Source organism: Brassica napus, chromosome C7 (assembly GCF_020379485.1).
Source record: "Brassica napus cultivar Da-Ae chromosome C7, Da-Ae, whole genome shotgun sequence".
NCBI lineage: Eukaryota > Viridiplantae > Streptophyta > Magnoliopsida > Brassicales > Brassicaceae > Brassica > Brassica napus.
Genome location: NC_063450.1, coordinates 35,640,163 through 35,662,030, shown reverse-complemented (window position 1 = coordinate 35,662,030; position 21,868 = coordinate 35,640,163). Strand labels below are relative to the sequence as shown.

Below are 21,868 nucleotides of genomic sequence, written 5' to 3'. Positions count from 1 at the left end.
ACAAAGACAGAGACAAATCATGAGGCACAGACCAACACAAAAACTAATCAAAATACCAAAGAAGGATTCAGATTTACCTTTCGTTTTGATTTCATCTGGGCCGGAGAGAGAGATTTCATCTGCTTCTTCATCGTCGAGGAGATCGACACAGAGAGTCACAGAGAGATTCATCGGGGATTCCTAGAGAAGAGAGAGAGACGAGGAGAGATCATCTTCGAGTGATTGTGTCGAGGAGAGATCATCTTCGAGGAGATATCACCAGGAGAGATCACGGAGTCATCGGGGAGAGCGATAGGCAGATTGAGGCGGATTCCGTCGAGGAGAGATCATCGACGACTGATTCCGTCGATTTCGCCGAGAGAGAACACGAGATAGAGGAGATTGACGCAGATTCGCCGAGAGAGAGACACAAGAGGAGAGGCGGAATCGTCGAGAAAGGAAGAAGAAATGAGAGTTTCGTGAGAGAGAGAGAGAGAGAGAGAGAGAGAGAGAGAGAGAGAGAGAAAGAGACGCTCTCAACGGAATGGCCAACACGTGTCCATAAGACACGGCTCTTTTGAAGCTTAATTAGGCGTCGTTTCTTGTCTAATTACATCATTTTCTTTAATTTTTAAATCCTAAAATGTATAAACAAGCTACCTGGTTAAAGGTGCTCTTAGTTCTTAGGCTATCACCATGACTAGGTGTGTGTTAGATGTATGTCCTTAACAAACACGCAACTTCGAATTCTCGCAAAATATTATATTAAACTATTAATAATATGGTAAATATTAAAATAGATTAATGGAGTCGCACCTCACATTTCACCTCGACTTTCACAGTTAGTATAAAAAAAGAATATTTTTATTGAATAAAGTCTCTCCCCAACATATGGACATATACATTTTACAACTGAGTAAAGTTATTGATGTAATAACTGCATGAATACTAAATTGTAAAATCAGTTATAAATCTATTTAATACTAAAATTTACCATCTCTATTAAATGATAGTTAAAAAACTAAAAGCGCGCATACACGTTAAAAAATAAATGACTAACAATTATTAATTTGCAATACGAATACAAAATATGTTTTAAGAGTAACAATAAATATAGCTACGCTTTAAGAGCACAGACTACTTATATACCCCAAAGTACCATCTTTGACAACAATAGCAATGACATAAGATGAAAATATATGCTGTGCCGAGGCAATTTTGAAGAGAGAAAAAAATACTGGGATAAGCTATCTTGGAAAAATAATCAATTTAGGTCCGAGCAATGCTAGACCATGATTAAGAATTCATTTACTAGATTCAATATTATTTTGAAGACAAAATAGTTAACTAATATGTTGACGATGAAGCCTCTAACAGATTGCCACATCCATAAAATAGACAAAGCATGCGAGGATCGTTGCTATTTTAGAGGATGAAAGAATTTGTTATCTTCATTCAAACAAGATATTCACAAAACAAACACATGCCTTTACATGTTTTCTTTTTCGGAACATAGACTTTGTTCTATGTTTAAAGTTCAACTATATTTATTTGGTGTAACTATCAACTATTTTTATTGAATCAAGTAATGAAAACCACATATGCTATTCTTCTTTGACCTAAGTAACTTCAAAACAAAGTAATACACTACTCTCACTAACCACTATAAAATGGATTCAAAAAAATTTTGAACTCATTATAAATGAAAACATACGAACCCGGCGCGTAGCGCCGGAATACCACTAGTAATATATATAAGATAGAACACAAAAAATCATAGTTTTGGATATACATGTTTTTAGTTCAGGTACAAATCGGTTTTTATCGGATCGGATCTATTCGGATCGGTTCTTTTCGGGTTCGGATCTATTCGGGTCGGTTCCTTTCGGTTCCGGTTCTTTCGGGTAAAAAAATTTAGACCCAAAAGGTACTTGTGAATTTTCGGTTCGGTTTCGGGTCGGGTATTTTTGATTCGGTTCTGGTTCGGATTTTTTGATTCAGATTAAAATGTCGAGGCATAGTTTTATTTTTAATAAATGTATTTTAATTGATTCAGTTTCAGCCCCAAAAAAAAAGATTTTTGTTTTCATTTTGACTCCCTCTCTTTAATGATCGAAAGTGACAGGCTGACAAATCTGAGAGAAAAGTGACCGAAGGAAAGGTGAGGGGGAAAAGGAGTCGCCGGAGTTGGTTAAAGATGAAGATATGGTGACTGAGAGGAGAGATGCGAGAGTCGCCGGAGATGGTGCTTGTTGGGTTCTGATGGCGGTTGTTGCCAATTCCTCCACAGCCAGAGCTCAAAATACAGAGCCAAGCTCCATTAAATCAGATTCTGGAACAGATGCAGAGCGCAATCCTTACATTTGCCCAACCGATTTCTTCGATCGAACTTGTGAATTACGAGCATGAAAATGACAACAATGTGAACTTGATAACAAAGTATTGGTGGAATGTTGTTGTGTAATGGAGGAATCTTTATGTGCTCTTTATCTAGAGCTGAGGAGTAAAGATGGGCTATTGGAGCTCTAGAGATTAGGGTTGTTCGATGAGGTGAGTTTTTGTGTTTATTAGGTGTGTGCTTTGTGTAATGTCTTCCTTTTAAATCAATACAGGGTACCCGTGCTTTGCGCCAGTTTGTTTGATGTTCGTATTCAATACTTTGTTATCAAGTTCAGACATGTCCAAAAGAACAAACTTGTGAATTACGAGCATGAAAATGACAACAATGGCGATGATGCTAAGATGGTGATGGTAAGATGGAGAATCTGATATGGCAGATATCGGATTATGGATCATCTTGACTCGTCTGATAAAGAAAACACTAATATTTAATATAGAAACACACGCTATTTGGAAAATAAACTAAAGAACAAAAACTAGTGAGAAAGAAAAACACTTAAGAAGCAAAGCTCGGTGCACAAAAAAAAAAGAGAGGATAAGCTCAAAAAAAACAAAAAAAGAGAAATGAATTTCTTAGTGATGGGGGTGGGGTGTGAAGGAATCATGTAGCCACTTGATGAGACGGTCGAAAGGTGACAACTGCATCTTCTTCGGAACACTTTTGGATAGTGGTCGCACCACAACTCGAAGCTTAAGCCCAGCCTCACAATGACCAATCTTTGAGGTAATAAAATAGCGGATTCCTGGTTTCGTTAGCCTTATGAGATCTTGTCCAGCATTGTGCACGGCAACAGGAGAAGTAGTGTCGCAAGATTTGAACTCAAGATCACTGTTGATTTCTAGGACGTCATCGACTTGGTCGTTGTAGTAGAAAAGAAGACTGTCTCCCACATGAAACTGTTTCTCCTCACTCCACTTGGAATAGAAGTCACTCTCTTCAGGAACCCTCCATTCGTTGGAGTCACCGACCTTGTAATCTTTCCCGAAAGGAAGGATCTTTCTCGGTGGTGGTGGTGGAGGACTCATGGACGACATAAATGACGAATTTCTGTCCGGCTACGCATTGAGAACGATTTGAGGTGATGAAGAAGTGATAACCTGGTTCCGTGAGTGTCACGACATCATGCCCTGTGTTGTAGAAAGCTTTAGGAGAAAGAGAGTTGCAGAATTGGTATTCCAAACGACTGGAAACTTGAGTGACATCGTTGACGTTGCCATCGTATTCAAACATCAGAGAATCCCCCACCTGGAATTCCTTACGCTTAGTCCATTCATAATAGCTACCGTGCTTCGCTATCATCCATCCCTTCGAGTCTCCCACTTTGTAGATTTTTGCCGAGCAACAACATCCCATTAGAACGATCACGAGCACGAAACAGAACATTCTTGTTGTTGTCGCCATTATTAGTAGAATTATCTGAGAACTTTGATGATGAGTATGTGTGAGTAACAAAAAACAAGACTCTAACTCTCTTTTTATAACACCTTTTACGGAACCTAATCCTTGCAGCTTAAGGATTTTACTAACCACTTTATTTAATTATAATCCCGTTTGTGATATGATATGTATGTTTTCTTTTTCCTTTTTCAAAGATCTCTCGAATCCTTTTCTAATTAGGCTTGTGTTTGATTTTCATTAAGCTGAATTTGTTATTTTTGAATATATTTCCTTTTTTTTTAATTCCTTTTTCAACTTAGATTCACCTCTTTTGCAAATATAAATTTTAAACAACGCTTAAATATCTATAATTTTATTTTTTTGATTTGGATTATCCGATTATGGTTAAATTTTACATTTGCTATTTTCATTTATAATTTTAATGCACATTTCTATCTATTGATATTTCTGTGTTCTTATTTTAAAATACGGAAGAAATGGTTTTCCTTTAATCAAAATTTTAAATGATATAAAATTATTTGGACGACGCTACGTTTTGAAATAAATGAACTATTTTTATTTTTTGATAACTGTAATGTGATCCCAAAGGTTTTCTAGGTCGAATGACTAAATACTACGAGGCCCGCAGGATCTGCGTTTTCTTACCATTTAAGGAGCCCCGAATGGCCAAGAGAAATCGAACCCAGGGCGATACTCACATTTTGAGACCCAAGAATAAAATTATTTGGACGACGCTACATTTTGAAATAAATGAAGTATTTGATTGTAGAAAGCTAGTTATTCCCTTACATTTTTTCTTTTGTTGGAATACATAATTTGGTTGACTGGCTGAATCTAAGCGAGTTTCAAAAAGGCTAAAGCTAGTCTTAGCTCGTGGCAAAAAAAAACGGAACCGAAAAAGAACTGGCAAAATTCAACTTTCTAATATAAGGTAAAATATATCAACCTTACTCTGATCCAGTTTGGACAATAAGAGTGAGAACATTCTTACCACCGGACCACGTTGTCTTTTAAGTATTCTTTTATATTATACTTAAAATAAATGACTTGCATACAAAAACCTTTTTGAGCCCTTGGTTTGGTAGCGACGAAGACGACACGGCGGGTGGTAGAAAGGCATGCGTGGGAATGGACCATGTGCGTCTCACGTGATGCCATTATTGTACTTTATTGTTTAATCAAGACACGTTGACAATTATGATTGGTAGACAGAACCCACCAGCGTCTGCTTAAAGGACACATTAGCTATTTTGAGAAAATTAGCCTGTTCTGCTTTTATGGGTCCAAAATATATGTATCATGTCTTACCATAGTTTTGATAAATAGTGAGTAATTATATAACGAACGTGTATGTGTTTAGTATATTATAAGCATATGAATCTCAAAGATGAAAAGGTGTTTAGTATATATTAGGGACCGTATATATTATAAGCATGAAAAGGGCACTGACCTTGTAGGTACGCCAAACTTGATAAGTTTCTATCCAACATTATATAATCTATTTTGTAATAGTAACAGTGATATTAAAATTAGTAATTTAATGGTACTAAGTTTATTTATAATGAGAAGTTATAATGATACTAGGTTTATTTATAATGGTGATGTGACTCGTGCTATCAGAACACCATTAACCCAACAATCCAATTAGAGGTGCTTATTCTCTTTTTTAATAATTTTAAGTTGTAAAAGTGATTTAAGAGCCGCTAAGAACTCCAGACATTTTCGTGGTCCAATTGGAGGTTCTTATTTTGGGGTTCTTAAAAAAAAATTAAAATAATATTTTTATTAAATATAAAATTTATTTATTAAATAAAACATAATAAAAGAAAACATTTTAAACATAGACTTTTAAATAAAAACATAAAACAAAGAAAAATAAAATAAACGAGAATAATTTGAAAGAAGCATCCGAGCTCAGTTGTTGTCTTCATCACATCCAAATTTACGCCATATATATTTAACCAAATCAGCTTTTAGTTGTTAATGCATTTGTCTATCACGAATTCTAGTTCGAACACCCATCGTATTAGCGGTATTTGAAGGGATATATGTTGAATACGTGAGATCAACATGTGAACTTCTGGTATCTTCTCCATGTTGGAACTCTGAAACATCAAACCGAGTGTATTCATCTCGTTCGTCTTCTACTATCATATTATAGAGTATGATACATGCTCTCATAATCTTCCCAATTTTGACTTTATCCCAAAAAAGTGCTGGATTTTTAACAATGGCAAAGCGAGCTTGCAAGACTCCGAAAGCACGCTCCATATCTTTTCGGACAGCTTCTTGACGTTGAGCAAATAAAACTGCTTGTGGGTCTTGTGGTATTGGAATAGATTGGATAAAAGTTGCTCATTTCGGATAAATACCATCGGTGAGATAGTAAGCCAAATGATATTGTCTTCCATTGACGGAGTAAGTGACTTGAGGAGCTTGACCATTTATTATGTCATCAAAAACAGGTGAGCGATCAAGAACATTGATATCATTTAAGGTACATGGAGGTCCAAAAAATGCATGCCATATCCAAAGATCATATGAAGCAACCGCCTCTAAAACGATTGTTGGTTTACCCGAACCACGAGCATATTGCCCTTTCCAAGTGGTGGGGCAATTCTTCCACTCTCAATGCATACAATCGATGCTTCCTATCATCCCGGGAAATCCACGATGCTCTCCAATATCAAGTAGACATTGAAGATCAGCCGCGGTTGGTCTTCTTAAGTACTCATCGCCGAACAAATAAATTATTCCATCCACAAAACTCTCAAAACATGACCGAGTTGTCGTTTCACCGAGTCGTAGGTATTTGTCGACCGTATCAGCCGCACTACCATATGCCAAGACACGAATGGTTTCTGTACACTTTTGGAGTGCTGAGAGACCAAGCCTTCCAAGACCATCTTTCTTTTGGCGAAAGAAGTCAACTTCGTTAGAGAGTCGATCCACAATGTGCATGAACAATGGCTTGTTCATTCTAAAACGTCGTCGGAAATAATTTTCAGGATACGTTGGTGTTTCACTGAAATAATCATTCCATAAATGTACATTGCCTTTTTCACGATTTCTTTCGATATAAGCTCGTTTTTTTTCCTTCGTTCTTGATCACGAATGGTAAAATTCTCAAAGGCTTGATCAAAATGTTGATCAAAGATTTGATCAAATGCATCATCAAATGATTCATCTAAAGAGGTTTGAGAAGAAAATGTCATATAAAAAAAAATTTGTGAATAGATTTTGTAATAAAGAGAAGGAAAGAACAAGTGTTATATTTGTGAATAGAGTTTTTTTGTGTGATAAAGAGATAGAAAGAACAAGAACAAGTTTGGTCGTAATTTTTTTTGGTGTGATAAAGAGACGGAAAGAACAAGAAGTTGTTTTATAGAGAGAACATGAAATTGCTTTGATCAAATTATAGAGAGAACATGAAATTGCTTGTATTGTTATAAAGAGAGAACAAGAAGTTGTTTTATAGAGAAAATGAAGGAGAATACATATCTCCATAATCCGTGATTACACAAGAAAACAAAAGAGTAGACAAGACTAGACTACACAAGCATAAAAAAGTGAATACATGTGCTAGCCTACACAAGTCCGTGAAACTGAGTACTAGACTACACAAGCACAGAAACAAACAACTTGTCAATGATTCTTCAAGTCCGTGACTCTTCCACACTACACAAGTCCGTGACTCTTCCACACTTCACAATGCTCCATGATCTTGAAAACAATACGCTTCTATTCACCACCAAAAGCATCCATCCTGAAGAAGAACAACACCAACATTAGCAAAAACGATCACTCAACAAGTCCATAAAACAACCAGGAACAATTTATATACAAAACAAGAACATAAAACATATATATCTTATACTAGAAACAAGTCGATGAAACAACCAGAGATTATAACAAGAACATAAACCATTTTATATCATCACTAACCAGGACATTGAAACATAAGAAACAAGCCGATGAAACATAAGAAACAAGCCGATGAAATAAAACATAACCAGAGATTAAAAACAGAGACATACAACAACCAGGAAACTTAACCAGAGATTAAAACAGAGACTCAATAGACTTCATCTAATTAGACATCAACTCAATAATGAGCTTCTTCTTCAGAGCTTCTTCATAATCAGCAAGGGGTTCTTGTTTTGCAATGAGACTGTCAAGAAGCTTCATCTTCGACAGCCTTTCTTTGATCGCCAAATCCTGCTGCTTGATGCTCCACATAGTCTCAAACGCGTCCAGATCCTTCCCCTCCACCATCGTCTTCTTACCACGGGCTTTTGCAGCCTTAACACCCGTGGGACGAGTAGTTCCTTCATCATCTACAGCCGTATCAACTGGAGAGAAAAAACAGATAGGAATCTGTTTGGAGTTGGAAGAGAAGGCGAGAGTTTTAAAGAAGAAATGGACACTCGCATTCAAGATTCAAAACAACCAACAACAAACAAATTCGAGTTAGGCATATATCTACCTTCTATTAATTACCCTATCACAACCGTAATCAACACACAAAGCAAACACTTTATTATCCGCAAAGCAAGTCATTTAACTCAACCACTTCTTTTTCATTTGGACAGAGACAATCACTTCTATTTATCACCAATTACCAACCTAACTCAAACATAAAGCATTCAATGAGATTAAATCATGAAGACATTTACATGTATTCCTCCTCTGCTTTGACGATCCTTCGTCATCTGCTTTGACGATCCTTCCTCATCTACCTTGTTTCATTGCGCTCAACAGACAAACACATAAAATACGAAACAAAAATCAGTAACAGCTCAAAAGACAAACACACAGCTCAACAGACAAATACACACTCGATTCAATTCAGTTCCAATTATCTTAAACAATTCTGACCAGAAGCCAATCATATAATTGAACTCTTAAACAATTCAGACCACAACCATTCATGACACTCGATTCAATTCAGTTACGGATCAATTGGTGTCCATTGTGATGTAACCCTTAAAACAAAATCCAGAACACACACAGAATCAAATTCAAAGCAGAACCTAAATTATATCATTTCAAAGCAGAATCTAAACCATATGAATTCAAAGCAGAACCTAAATTATATCATTTCAGAACAGAGTTCAAAGTATAACCATAATCTCTTTTGCATTGTAAAAGCTTTTTATCAAACGTTCAATCATTTTAACAGAGCAAATCGTCTAGAACTTTTACCTCTATTGCAGACGAGAATCACAGTCAATACGGGCTTCTCGTCTTCTTTGATCCATCCATATGAAGCAACAAAGACAGAGACAAATCATGAGGCACAGACCAACACAACAACTAATCAAAATACCAAAGAAGGATTCAGATTTACCTTTCGTTTTGATTTCATCTGGGCCGGAGAGAGAGATTTCATCTGCTTCTTCATCGTCGAGGAGATCGACACAGAGAGTCACAGAGAGATTCATCGGGGATTCCTAGAGAAGAGAGAGAGACGAGGAGAGATCATCTTCGAGTGATTGTGTCGAGGAGAGATCATCTTCGAGGAGCTATCACCAGGAGAGATCACGGAGTCATCGGGGAGAGCGATAGGCAGATTGAGGCGGATTCCGTCGAGGAGAGATCATCGACGACTGATTCCGTCGATTTCGCCGAGAGAGAACACGAGATAGAGGAGATTGACGCAGATTCGCCGAGAGAGAGACACAAGAGGAGAGGCGGAATCGTCGAGAAAGGAAGAAGAAATGAGAGTTTCGTGAGAGAGAGAGAGAGAGAGAGAGAGAGAGAGAGAGAGAGAGAGAGAGAGAGAGAGAGAGAGAAAGAGACGCTCTCAACGGAATGGCCAACACGTGTCCATAAGACACGGCTCTTTTGAAGCTTAATTAGGCGTCGTTTCTTGTCTAATTACATCATTTTCTTTAATTTTTAAATCCTAAAATGTATAAACAAGCTACCTGGTTAAAGGTGCTCTTAGTTCTTAGGCTATCACCATGACTAGGTGTGTGTTAGATGTATGTCCTTAACAAACACGCAACTTCGAATTCTCGCAAAATATTATATTAAACTATTAATAATATGGTAAATATTAAAATAGATTAATGGAGTCGCACCTCACATTTCACCTCGACTTTCACAGTTAGTATAAAAAAAGAATATTTTTATTGAATAAAGTCTCTCCCCAACATATGGACATATACATTTTACAACTGAGTAAAGTTATTGATGTAATAACTGCATGAATACTAAATTGTAAAATCAGTTATAAATCTATTTAATACTAAAATTTACCATCTCTATTAAATGATAGTTAAAAAACTAAAAGCGCGCATACACGTTAAAAAATAAATGACTAACAATTATTAATTTGCAATACGAATACAAAATATGTTTTAAGAGTAACAATAAATATAGCTACGCTTTAAGAGCACAGACTACTTATATACCCCAAAGTACCATCTTTGACAACAATAGCAATGACATAAGATGAAAATATATGCTGTGCCGAGGCAATTTGAAGAGAGAAAAAAATACTGGGATAAGCTATCCTGGAAAAATAATCAATTTAGGTCCGAGCAATGCTAGACCATGATTAAGAATTCATTTACTAGATTCAGTATTATTTTGAAGACAAAATAGTTAACTAATATGTTGACGATGAAGCCTCTAACAGATTGCCACATCCATAAAATAGACAAAGCATGCGAGGATCGTTGCTATTTTAGAGGATGAAAGAATTTGTTATCTTCATTCAAACAAGATATTCACAAAACAAACACATGCCTTTACATGTTTTCTTTTTCGGAACATAGATTTTGTTCTATGTTTAAAGTTCAACTATATTTATTTGGTGTATCTATCAACTATTTTTATTGAATCAGTTAATGAAAACCACATATGCTATTCTTCTTTGACCTAAGTAACTTCAAAACAAAGTAATACACTACTCTCACTAACCACTATAAAATGGATTCAAAAAAATTTTGAACTCATTATAAATGAAAACATACGAACCCGGCGCGTAGCGCCGGAATACCACTAGTAATATATATAAGATAGAACACAAAAAATCATAGTTTTGGATATACATGTTTTTAGTTCAGGTACAAATCGGTTTTTATCGGATCGGATCTATTCGGATCGGTTCTTTTCGGGTTCGGATCTATTCGGGTCGGTTCCTTTCGGTTCCGGTTCTTTCGGGTAAAAAAATTTAGACCCAAAAGGTACTTGTGAATTTTCGGTTCGGTTTCGGGTCGGGTATTTTCGATTCGGTTCTGGTTCGGATTTTTTGATTCAGATTAAAATGTCGAGGGGTAGTTTTATTTTTAATAAATGTATTTTAATTGATTCAGTTTCAGCCCCAAAAAAAAGATTTTTGTTTTCATTTGGACTCCCTCTCTTTAATGATCGAAAGTGACAGGCTGACAAATCTGAGAGAAAAGTGACCGAAGGAAAGGTGAGGGGGAAAAGGAGTCGCCGGAGTTGGTTAAAGATGAAGATATGGTGACTGAGAGGAGAGATGCGAGAGTCGCCGGAGATGGTGCTTGTTGGGTTCTGATGGCGGTTGTTGCCAATTCCTCCACAGCCAGAGCTCAAAATACAGAGCCAAGCTCCATTAAATCAGATTCTGGAACAGATGCAGAGCGCAATCCTTACATTTGCCCAACCGATTTCTTCGATCGAACTTGTGAATTACGAGCATGAAAATGACAACAATGTGAACTTGATAACAAAGTATTGGTGGAATGTTGTTGTGTAATGGAGGAATCTTTATGTGCTCTTTATCGAGAGCTGAGGAGTAAAGATGGGCTATTGGAGCTCTAGAGATTAGGGTTGTTCGATGAGGTGAGTTTTTGTGTTTATTAGGTGTGTGCTTTGTGTAATGTCTTCCTTTTAAATCAATACAGGGTACCCGTGCTTTGCGCCAGTTTGTTTGATGTTCGTATTCAATACTTTGTTATCAAGTTCAGACATGTCCAAAAGAACAAACTTGTGAATTACGAGCATGAAAATGACAACAATGGCGATGATGCTAAGATGGTGATGGTAAGATGGAGAATCTGATATGGCAGATATCGGATTATGGATCATCTTGACTCGTCTGATAAAGAAAACACTAATATTTAATATAGAAACACACGCTATTTGGAAAATAAACTAAAGAACAAAAACTAGTGAGAAAGAAAAACACTTAAGAAGCTAAGCTCGGTGCACAAAAAAAAAGAGAGGATAAGCTCAAAAAAAACAAAAAAAGAGAAATGAATTTCTTAGTGATGGGGGTGGGGTGTGAAGGAATCATGTAGCCACTTGATGAGACGGTCGAAAGGTGACAACTGCATCTTCTTCGGAACACTTTTGGATAGTGGTCGCACCACAACTCGAAGCTTAAGCCCAGCCTCACAATGACCAATCTTTGAGGTAATAAAATAGCGGATTCCTGGTTTCGTTAGCCTTATGAGATCTTGTCCAGCATTGTGCACGGCAACAGGAGAAGTAGTGTCGCAAGATTTGAACTCAAGATCACTGTTGATTTCTAGGACGTCATCGACTTGGTCGTTGTAGTAGAAAAGAAGATTGTCTCCCACATGAAACTGTTTCTCCTCACTCCACTTGGAATAGAAGTCACTCTCTTCAGGAACCCTCCATTCGTTGGAGTCACCGACCTTGTAATCTTTCCCGAAAGGAAGGATCTTTCTCGGTGGTGGTGGTGGAGGAATCATCGGATGGTCATGGACGACATAAACGACGAGTTTCTGTCCGGCTAAGCATTGAGAACGATTTGAGGTGATGAAGAAGTGATAACCTGGTTCCGTGAGTGTCACGACATCATGCCCTGTGTTGTAGAAAGCTTTAGGAGAAAGAGAGTTGCAGAATTGGTATTCCAAACGACTGGAAACTTGAGTGACATCGTTGACGTTGCCATCGTATTCAAACATCAGAGAATCCCCCACCTGGAATTCCTTACGCTTAGTCCATTCATAATAGCTACCGTGCTTCGCTATCATCCATCCCTTCGAGTCTCCCACTTTGTAGATTTTTGCCGAGCAACAACATCCCATTAGAACCATCGCGAGCATGAAGCAGAACATTCTTGTTGTTGTCGCCATTATTAGTAGAATTATCTGAGAACTTTGATGATAAGTATTTGAGTAAGAAAAAACAAGACCCTAACTCTCTTTTTATAACACCTTTTACGGAACCTAATCCTTGCCGCTTACGGATTTTACTTCGACTTCATTAAAGATGATGATTATAATCCCGTTTGTGATATGTATGCATGTTTTCTTTTTCCTTTTTCAGAAATCTCTCGAATCCTTTTCTAGTTAGGCTTGTGTTTGATTTTCATTAAGCTGAGTTTATTATTCCAGTAACTGTTTGGAATATATTTCTCTCTTTCTTTCCTTTTCCAACTTAGATACACCTAAACTCTTTTTTTTTTTTGTAACTGTACACCTAGACTCTTTCTTGCAAATATAAATTATAAACAACGCTTATATCTCTCTAATACTTTTGATTAGGATTATCCTATTATGTTTAAATTTCACATTTGCTAATTTCATTTATAATTTAGCTGTATTTTTGTTTGTCTATAACGATATATATATTATATATAATATTTGTTTTGAAACTACATATTTGTTTTCTATTTATTTTTGTTAATATAAACTATATCTTAATCCACTTGTCCGAATAATTTTTTTTTTCATTTTTATATATATAAATATTTGTTTTATGTGATTAGTTGTTTATATTTTAAACATTAATATTTAAAATTTTATAATAACTTTTTTAACATACTAGTTTTATAATATGCATGCTGCAATGTATTAATTTTTTATTTAATGGTTTGTTCTTTTCTCTCAAATTTATTTCGTATCAAGTTAGGTTCTCCATTGTTAATGATGGCTTAATATCAAAGGTGAGTAATGCAATGGCCCTAGGGGCTAGGGCACCCTAAGATTCTAGTGATTTTTTTGTAATATTAGAGGTCCAAAATTTCTACTAATATGTATAAATAATATTGTTTATTATACTGTAAATTATATTCTAAAATAATTATATGTTATTATTATTAAAAAAAAAGAATTTCTACCTAATCCTTGCATCTTAAGGATTTTACTTACCACTTTATTTAATTATAAGCCCATTTGTGATATGATATGTATGTTTTCTTTTTCCTTTTTCAAAGATCTCTCGGATCCTTTTTTTTTTTAAATTAGGCTTGTGATTGAGTTTCATTAACCTGAGTTTATTATTCTAATTAGGGGTGGGCATTCGGATATCCGTTCGGGTTCGGATCAGATATTTCAGATTTTCGTATATCTCGGTATAGAGGTAAAAAATCAGTTCGATATTTCTACATTTCGGGTCAGGTTCGGGTATTTTAAATTTGGGTTCAGTTATTTTGGATCGGGTTCTGATATTTAGATTTTGAAGGGGAAAAAAATTCATTGTTTAAGTTTTTTGTATTTAAAATATATACTTTTAACTTAAGTGGTTTTCTAATTATTAATAGATTAAACTATTAATAGATTTAAAGATAAAATTTTAAAAATAGAAAGACACTAATTTATTTGTTATTATAAAATTTTGGATGTAACTTTTGTTAATGTAATTAAGAAACAAGATCTTGATATGTATTTTAAGTGAGTATCAAATGATTTTGTCCACAACTATATGTATATTAGATTTTGAGCCATGTGCAGAATCAATATAAATATTTTGAATTAAATTGGAGAAGTAAACTAGAAATATAGGATCAAGTATTCATATGTTCGGTTATCTTCGGATATCTATTCGGGTTTGGATATTACACGTTCTGGTTTACTTCTCCAATACTCGTTCGGGTATTTTGCTACTTCGGTTCGGATTTTTTGGGTCGGGTTCGAATAAATGTTCGGATATCAGGTAAAATGCCCACCCCTAATTCTAATGACTGTTTTGGTATATATTTCCTTTCTTTTTTTCCCTTTCCGATTCACTTAGACTTTACAATTATAGTTTGTAAACAACGTTTAAATATCTCGGATTTTACATTTGCTAATTCATTTATAATTTTAATGTACTTTTGGTCTGTTCATAATGAAAAAAAAAAAAGAAAGAAGAAACATTAGTTGATTTTAAAAGTTTTTGTTAGAGCATTTTTTTTTCCTCTTGTTTCTTGGACAAGAAACATTAGTTGATTATAAAGCTTTTTGTTAGGAGCATATTTTTTCCTCTTATTTGATGGACAAGAAACATTAGTTGATTTGAAAAGTTTTTGCTAGAGGTATATTTTTTCCTTCTTGTTTGTTGGTCAAGAAACATTTGATTTAAAAAGTTGTTGTTAGAGCATATTTCTGAAACCACAAGAAAGCAAATATGACTTCCACTCCATTCATCCTTTTAACCGTCTTACTGGTTTCACTTCTCACTCCTTCCTCCGCCACAAAGCGCCACGTCATCGACTTCCGATCACCAGGCCTCTACCCGGAGGGACTAACCTGGGATCCATCGGGCCAGCACTTCGTAGTTGGTTCTCTCCACAGCCGCACAATCCACTCCGTCTCCGACGCCGGCGTCGTACAAACAATAATCTCCGATTCTTATCTACCGGACAACGCTACAATCCTCGGCCTCGCCGTTGACTCCAGTAAGCGCCGTCTCCTCGCCGGAATCCATTGTGCGCCGCCTCTCCTTCCTTGCAGTGCCCTAGCGGCCTACGATCTCCGCAGCGGCGGCCGTCGACTTTTAAAAATGTGCCATATTATATGAAACGCGTGATAGACTTTTATTTTCATTCGTTGTCCAATTCATTAGGATATTGTTTCTCTTTTCTTTTCTCTTGTCTTTTGTTCAATTTCTTTGTTTTTCATGGAGGTGGAGCTATTGAGCCCATCATGTGTATACAGATAAGTATTAAAGAAGAATATTTTTATTGAATCAAGTCTCTCCATAACGATGGAAGTAAGTAGACGCACACACTATTTGCAAAATAAACTAAAGAACATAAACGAGTGAGAAGGAAAGAAAACAAAACACTACGAAGCTAAGCTCAAAGAACAAAAAAAAGAAACGAAATCTTAGTGATGGGGGTGGGGTGTGAAGGAATCATGTAGCCACTTGATGAGACGGTCGAAAGGTGACAACTGCATCTTCTTCGGAACACTTTTGGATAGTGGTCGCACCACAACTCGAAGCTTAAGCCCAGCCTCACAATGACCAATCTTTGAGGTAATAAAATAGTGGATTCCTGGTTTCGTTAGCCTTATGAGATCTTGTCCAGCATTGTGCACGGCAACAGGAGAAATAGTGTCGCAAGATTTGAACTCAAGATCACTGTTGATTTCTAGGACGTCATCGACTTGGTCGTTGTAGTAGAAAAGAAGATTGTCTCCCACATGAAACTGTTTCTCCTCACTCCACTTGGAATAGAAGTCGCTCTCTTCAGGAACCCTCCATTCGTTGGAGTCACCGACCTTGTAATCTTTTCGGAATGGAAGGATCTTTCTCGGTGGTGGTGGTGAAGGAATCGGATGGTCATGGACGACAAAAACGACGAGTTTCTGTCCAGCTACGCATTGAGAATGATCTGATGTGATGAAGAAGTGATAACCTGGTTCCGTGAGAGTCACGACATCGTGCCCTGTGTTGTAGACAGCTTTAGGAGAAAGGGAGTTGCAGAATTGGTATTCCAAACGACTGGAAACTTGAGTGACGTCGTTGACGTTGCCATCGTATTCGAACATCAGAGAATCCCCCACTTGGAATTCCTTACGCTTAGCCCATTCATGATAGCTACCGTGCTTCGCTCTCCATCCCTTCGAGTCTCCCACTTTGTAGATTTTTGCCGAGCAACAACATCCCATTAGAAACATCACGAGCACGAAACAGAACATTCTTGTTGTTGTCGCCATTATTAATAGAATTATCAGAGAACTTTGATGATGAGTATGTGAGTAACAAAAAACAAGACCCTAACTCTCTTTTTATAACACCTTTTACGGAACCTAATCCTTGCAGCTTAAGGATTTTACTTACCATTTTATTTAATTATAATCCCGTTTGTGATATGATATGTATGTTTTCTTTTTCCTTTTTCAAAGATCTCTCGAATCCTTTTCTAATTAGGCTTGTGTTTGATTTTCATTAAGCTGAATTTGTTATTTTTGAATATATTTCCTTTTTTAATTCCTTTTTCAACTTAGATTCACCTCTTTTGAAAATATAAATTTTAAACAACGCTTAAATATCTATAATTTTATTTTTTGATTTGGATTATCCGATTATGTTTAAATTTTACATTTGCTATTTTCATTTATAATTTTAATGCACATTTCTATCTATTGATATTTTTGTGTTCTTATTTTAAAATACGGAAGAAATAATTTTAATGCACATTTCTATCTATTGCTATTTTCATTTATAATTTTAATGCACATTTCTATCTATTGATATTTCTAGGCTTATGTTACATTTGCTAATTCATTTATAATTTTAATGTACTTTTGGTCTGTTCATAATGAAAAAAAAAAAAAGAAGAAACATTAGTTGATTTTAAAATTTTTTGTTAGAGCATATTTTTTTCCTCTTGTTTCTTGGACAAGAAACATTAGTTGATTATAAAGCTTTTTGTTAGGAGCATATTTTTTCCCCTTATTTGATGGACAAGAAACATTAGTTGATTTGAAAAGTTTTTGCTAGAGTATATTTTTTCCTTCTTGTTTGTTGGTCAAGAAACATTTGATTTAAAAAGTTGTTGTTAGAGCATATTTCTGAAACCACAAGAAAGCAAATATGACTTCCACTCCATCCATCCTTTTAACCGTCTTACTGGTTTCACTTCTCACTCCTTCCTCCGCCACAAAGCGCCACGTCATCGACTTCCGATCACCAGGCCTCTACCCGGAGGGACTAACCTGGGATCCATCGGGCCAGCACTTCGTAGTTGGTTCTCTCCACAGCCGCACAATCCACTCCGTCTCCGACGCCGGCGTCGTACAAACAATAATCTCCGATCCTTATCTACCGGAAAAAGCTACAATCCTCGGCCTCGCCGTTGACTCCGGTAACCGCCGTCTCCTCGCCGGAATCCATTGCGCGCCGCCTCTCCTTCCTTGCAGTACCCTAGCGGCCTACGATCTCCGCAGCGGCGGCCGTCGAATCTTCCTATCTTCTCTACCGTCTCTCGACAGCGAAGACACCGTCCGGGACATCGCGAATGACGTGGCGGTGGATTACGAGGGAAACGCTTACGTCACCAACTCAGCCAAAAACTTCATCTGGAAAGTGGACCGTGACGGCGTAGCATCGGTCTTCTCCACATCGCCGTTGTTTAGCTCGCAGCCGGTGGCGGCAGACGCGGACGCTAGCTTCCGCGATTGCGGCTTGAACGGGATCGTGTACAACAGCAAAGGTTACCTCTTGGTGGTGCAGAGCAACACAGGGAAGATGTTTAAGGTCGACGAAGAGACCGGGACGGCAAGGCTTGTGTTGCTGAATAGAGATTTGGTTGCGGCGGATGGGATGGCGAGGAGGCGGAGAGACGGGACGGTTGTGGTGGTGTCGCAGAAGAAGCTTTGGTTTCTTAAGAGCCAGGATAGCTGGGGTGAAGGAGTGGTTTATGACGAAGTTGAACTCGACGTGGAGGGGTTCGCGACGGCGGTGACGGTGGCGGGGGAGGATAGGGTGTATGTGTTGTATGGGAGAGTGATGGAGGGTATTATGGGAAGTTATAAAGATGGAGAAGCGAGGGAGTGGTTTGAGATAGAAGAGGTTTTGTCGGAGAAAGAAGGTGGGTATGATAAGGTTTGGGTTTATGTGTTGGTCGGACTTGGTTTCACTTACTTTTGTTTCTGGAGGTTTCAGATGAAGAAGCTCATCACCAACATGGACAAGAAGATCACTTAAAAAGCTTTTTTTTTATTCCTCTTGATATTCCGTGTTTTTAACGGTTTTAAACTCGTTTTGGAGCAATTAAATGGTCGGTTTTAATTAATGTTTTGCTCTATTTGATGCGTTTTGGTGTTCTTAAGTGTAATATGCAGGTTACTAGATAGCTTGCAAGAAAAGAACGCATTCGGGATTTATTCAGAAGCAAGATGGACCGAACAATGGACCGAATGAGAAGTATTGATCGCACAGGACATAGATCGACCGATCCATTGTCTCTGGATCGACCGATCCAGAGCTAAGAAGAAAAGCCGTGAATTGTAGCGACATGCGTAGCGACCAGAACTTGTCGCTACGGTTTCATGCACTAGATCGACCGATCCGACCACTGAGGATCGACCGATCCCACGCTCTATGGGCTCCACACGCACCAATGAGCTTTTCACTCCTTTTTACCCACTCCCCTCAATAAGGGACGAAAGAAAGGGACTTTTGGGACTCAAAAAAAGATTAGAGACGACCAAGGAGGAGATTTACAAGTTCTTGAGAGAGATTTGAGAGTTTTGTAACTTGTTTTGTGTGATTTGTGAAGATTTGTAAAGGAGTTCATCTCAAAACCATTTGGAGAAGATCTTCTGAACCTTTAATCTATTTTAATACAATCTTATCATGTTTTCTTCATCAAAATTGTGTTGTTCTTGCTTAGTTATGTGTGAGTAGTCATCTAGTTGGGTTTAGGGGTTCTCATAGGGGATTTCTTGATGTTTTGATTCATAAAACGTGTGTAGACTAAGGGATTACGTTTTGGTTCTTCATCTAATGGATTTCTTACTGCTTGAACTGAATTGATCACTTAGTTCATGATATCAGATTGTTTAATGCACCGAAAGTGATTGTTTGAACTTCCGAAAATACTTTAGATGAGCAAAGTGTCCTTAACCCTCGGAAGTTGATGTTATTGCGCTTTGTGAACATATTGAACCTGTTCTTAATGCTTGTTTAGAAATTGAAACTCAGCGGAAGTTAATGTGGAGATTTCTATAACATAGAGAATTAGCGCTACGGAAGTAGGTTAATTCTAATATCGTGTTTGAGTTCTAGAAGGTTCTTAATATATCCCTGTGTCTGCCATTAATTGTATCTTGATTGAAAAGAAATCCCTGAGAATTCCCAATGCCCAACGTTTGTTTTAAAATAGTTTTCAAATCGTTTAAATCATTTTTTTTACAGCTTGTTTATGTTTTGTGACACTAAAGAAAATTAAATAAAAACCATCAAAAATATATCTTCGTTCGCTGTAGCTATTAACTTGTCTGCAACTCTACGTGTGATCATCGGTCCCTGTGGATTCGATCCCGCATTACTACTGCGTACTTTACTGTGCACTTGCAGTTAGATAATCGGGTTAAAACTCGACACATCACCTCTCTTTTTAGTTAATGTTACACTTTCTTTTTTTCTTTTGTAAAAGGAAACATCATGTATTGTTGTCATTTGGTTATGTAATGAAATGGAAGTAATTGATTCTCACATTGTGTTGCATCAAAGAGAAAGATGAGATAGCTTTTATTGCAACAAGTTTGCTTCCACCACATCCACATGTCCAAAGGCTTCGTCGTTGGAGAGGTGGAGGAAGAAGAAGAAATAGTTTAGTGTTAAGCTTTTCTCTATGTCTCCAGACTTGGCTCGGACTCTCTATAGCTTTCTCTTCTTCTTTCTCTCTACTCGAGCTTCTGCGTGTTTGTTCTGGAGATGTATTTGGAATCGAGGACTTGAGGCTTCTGGGGTTGCTTAATGATTGCTTCAAGTGAAGACTGGCAAAAGAGTCTTTAGAGCTCTTGTGCACAAACTTTGAAAACTGATGCTTACGGAGACTCCATACCAATCTTCTGCCATTATACCGTTGAAACAGCATGACTGCAAGGAGTAATGAGACTAATCATTTATTTGTCAAACAATCCAGTGTGGAAGTCAAGAACAAGTGTAAGAGATTCTGGCTTCACATTCATACATGCAGAAATCATAGTTGCTTCCCAAAATTCATCAGCACAAACGAAAATAGAGAAATTCAACGAAACTACAAAGCAAAAAGGTAAAAATTTACAACAGATCATTGAGGACTCAATTAAAATTAGTGAATCTCACTAGTTGGAAGCATATAACACATGATTTTCTGGGATTCATTGTCGTCCCCTGAACAAGTGACTCCTAATAATTGAACCTCAACTAAACTACCTCGGATCATTAACTCAACCTCAACTAAACTACACATGATTTTCTGATACACATCTTTTTTTTTTTGATCAAACAACAACTTTATAAATCATTAGTCTCCATAGCTGGAGAAATTCTTTACATCATACAATAACAAAGCCAAACCGGCTAAAACATCTGCGGCTACAATAGCAAAACAGAGCAATATGATATAACACCATAGGATAGGAGCAACAATAACACATAAACAGCAACTAATGTCGCCGAGCAGTCCTCGAAACTCCACGCCAATCGTGCTAAGAACTGTACTGAGGCTTTGGGAATTAGAGAGCACAAGTACTGGTCTAACACCCGTGATTGAAACCGCAACAGAAGCAGATTTAACAATCAGAAGTTCGGCATCACAAGCAGAGGCGACAAAGCACCAAATGGATGAGCCTTTTAACAGAACAAACATGGAAGCATACATAATCTTGGGCGCACTACTCCCTGCAACACGACCACTCAAACCGAATGGAAGATATGGGAGGCAATCATACTTCAGAAAGGATAAACAATCCAGAAACACTGAAAAGATAGAAACAACTGCATACTGCAGAGAAAGCAACTTTAAACTATCATTTGCAGGAGTGATACTAGAACATAGACTGCATACTGCAGAGAGTCGCACAGAGGCGAGCTTGCCGGAACAAGGCACCAGAGAACACTCAAAGGATATCATCGAAGCAAGCAAGATAGAGACATAAAGTTTCAAATCTATAACCTGCAGAGATGGCTGTGAACGAGATCCGGTGGTGACTGACATGGTGAAAGTGAGAGACGGGTGAGCTTCAGTAAAGGGTCGTATGAACACGACAATAAGACACGTCAAACCAAAATCTTTAGGGAAAAAAGTCTCTTTAAAGATCTGACTGTTCAAATCCATCTTTCTAAAAATTTGAATTTTTAGATCTAGATTTGAAATGGTGAAAATGACAAAGGTGGAAGGGATAGTAAATGCTGAAGTTAGATCTGGTGGGTCTGGTGGGTCTG

General features: G+C 37.2%; 4 protein-coding genes and 1 pseudogene across 4 annotated transcripts; 1 reads left to right on the top strand and 4 right to left on the bottom strand.

Annotated features, from left to right (window-relative positions):
- Positions 1-2,590: 2,590 nt before the first annotated feature.
- Positions 2,591-3,792, bottom strand: LOC106405487 (annotated as a pseudogene).
- Positions 3,793-7,867: 4,075 nt separating this feature from the next.
- Positions 7,868-9,222, bottom strand: LOC125590581. Its single transcript, XM_048764195.1, has 2 exons — positions 9,129-9,222; positions 7,868-8,130 (listed from the first exon to the last, which is right to left on the bottom strand). The coding sequence occupies exons 1-2, from the start codon at positions 9,220-9,222 to the stop codon at positions 7,868-7,870; spliced, it is 357 nt and encodes a 118-aa protein (XP_048620152.1).
- A 1,927-nt stretch (positions 9,223-11,149) lies between these two features.
- Positions 11,150-13,372, bottom strand: LOC106403639 (blue copper protein-like). Its single transcript, XM_048763557.1, has one exon. It carries the CDS (start codon positions 12,856-12,858, stop codon positions 12,019-12,021), a length of 840 nt encoding a protein of 279 aa, XP_048619514.1. The 5' UTR covers positions 12,859-13,372; the 3' UTR covers positions 11,150-12,018.
- Positions 13,373-15,135: 1,763 nt separating this feature from the next.
- LOC125590701 (blue copper protein-like) lies at positions 15,136-16,870 on the bottom strand. The gene has a single exon (XM_048764400.1). It carries the CDS (start codon positions 16,645-16,647, stop codon positions 15,814-15,816), a length of 834 nt encoding a protein of 277 aa, XP_048620357.1. The 5' UTR covers positions 16,648-16,870; the 3' UTR covers positions 15,136-15,813.
- A 461-nt stretch (positions 16,871-17,331) lies between these two features.
- Positions 17,332-19,243, top strand: LOC106350945. Its single transcript, XM_048764399.1, has one exon. It carries the CDS (start codon positions 17,528-17,530, stop codon positions 18,638-18,640), a length of 1,113 nt encoding a protein of 370 aa, XP_048620356.1. The 5' UTR covers positions 17,332-17,527; the 3' UTR covers positions 18,641-19,243.
- Positions 19,244-21,868: the final 2,625 nt, after the last annotated feature.

Coding starts and splice junctions, on each gene's coding strand:
- LOC106403639 (XM_048763557.1), bottom strand. CDS start 12,858: ATGGCGACAACAACAAGAATGTTCTGCTTCATGCTCGCGATGGTTCTA.
- LOC125590581 (XM_048764195.1), bottom strand. CDS start 9,222: ATGAATCTCTCTGTGACTCTCTGTGTCGATCTCCTCGACGATGAAGAA. Junction 8,131..9,128: donor AGATGAAATCAAAACGAAAG/GTAAATCTGAAT, acceptor TTTTCTCTCCAG/TTGATACGGCTGTAGATGAT.
- LOC125590701 (XM_048764400.1), bottom strand. CDS start 16,647: ATGGCGACAACAACAAGAATGTTCTGTTTCGTGCTCGTGATGTTTCTA.
- LOC106350945 (XM_048764399.1), top strand. CDS start 17,528: ATGACTTCCACTCCATCCATCCTTTTAACCGTCTTACTGGTTTCACTT.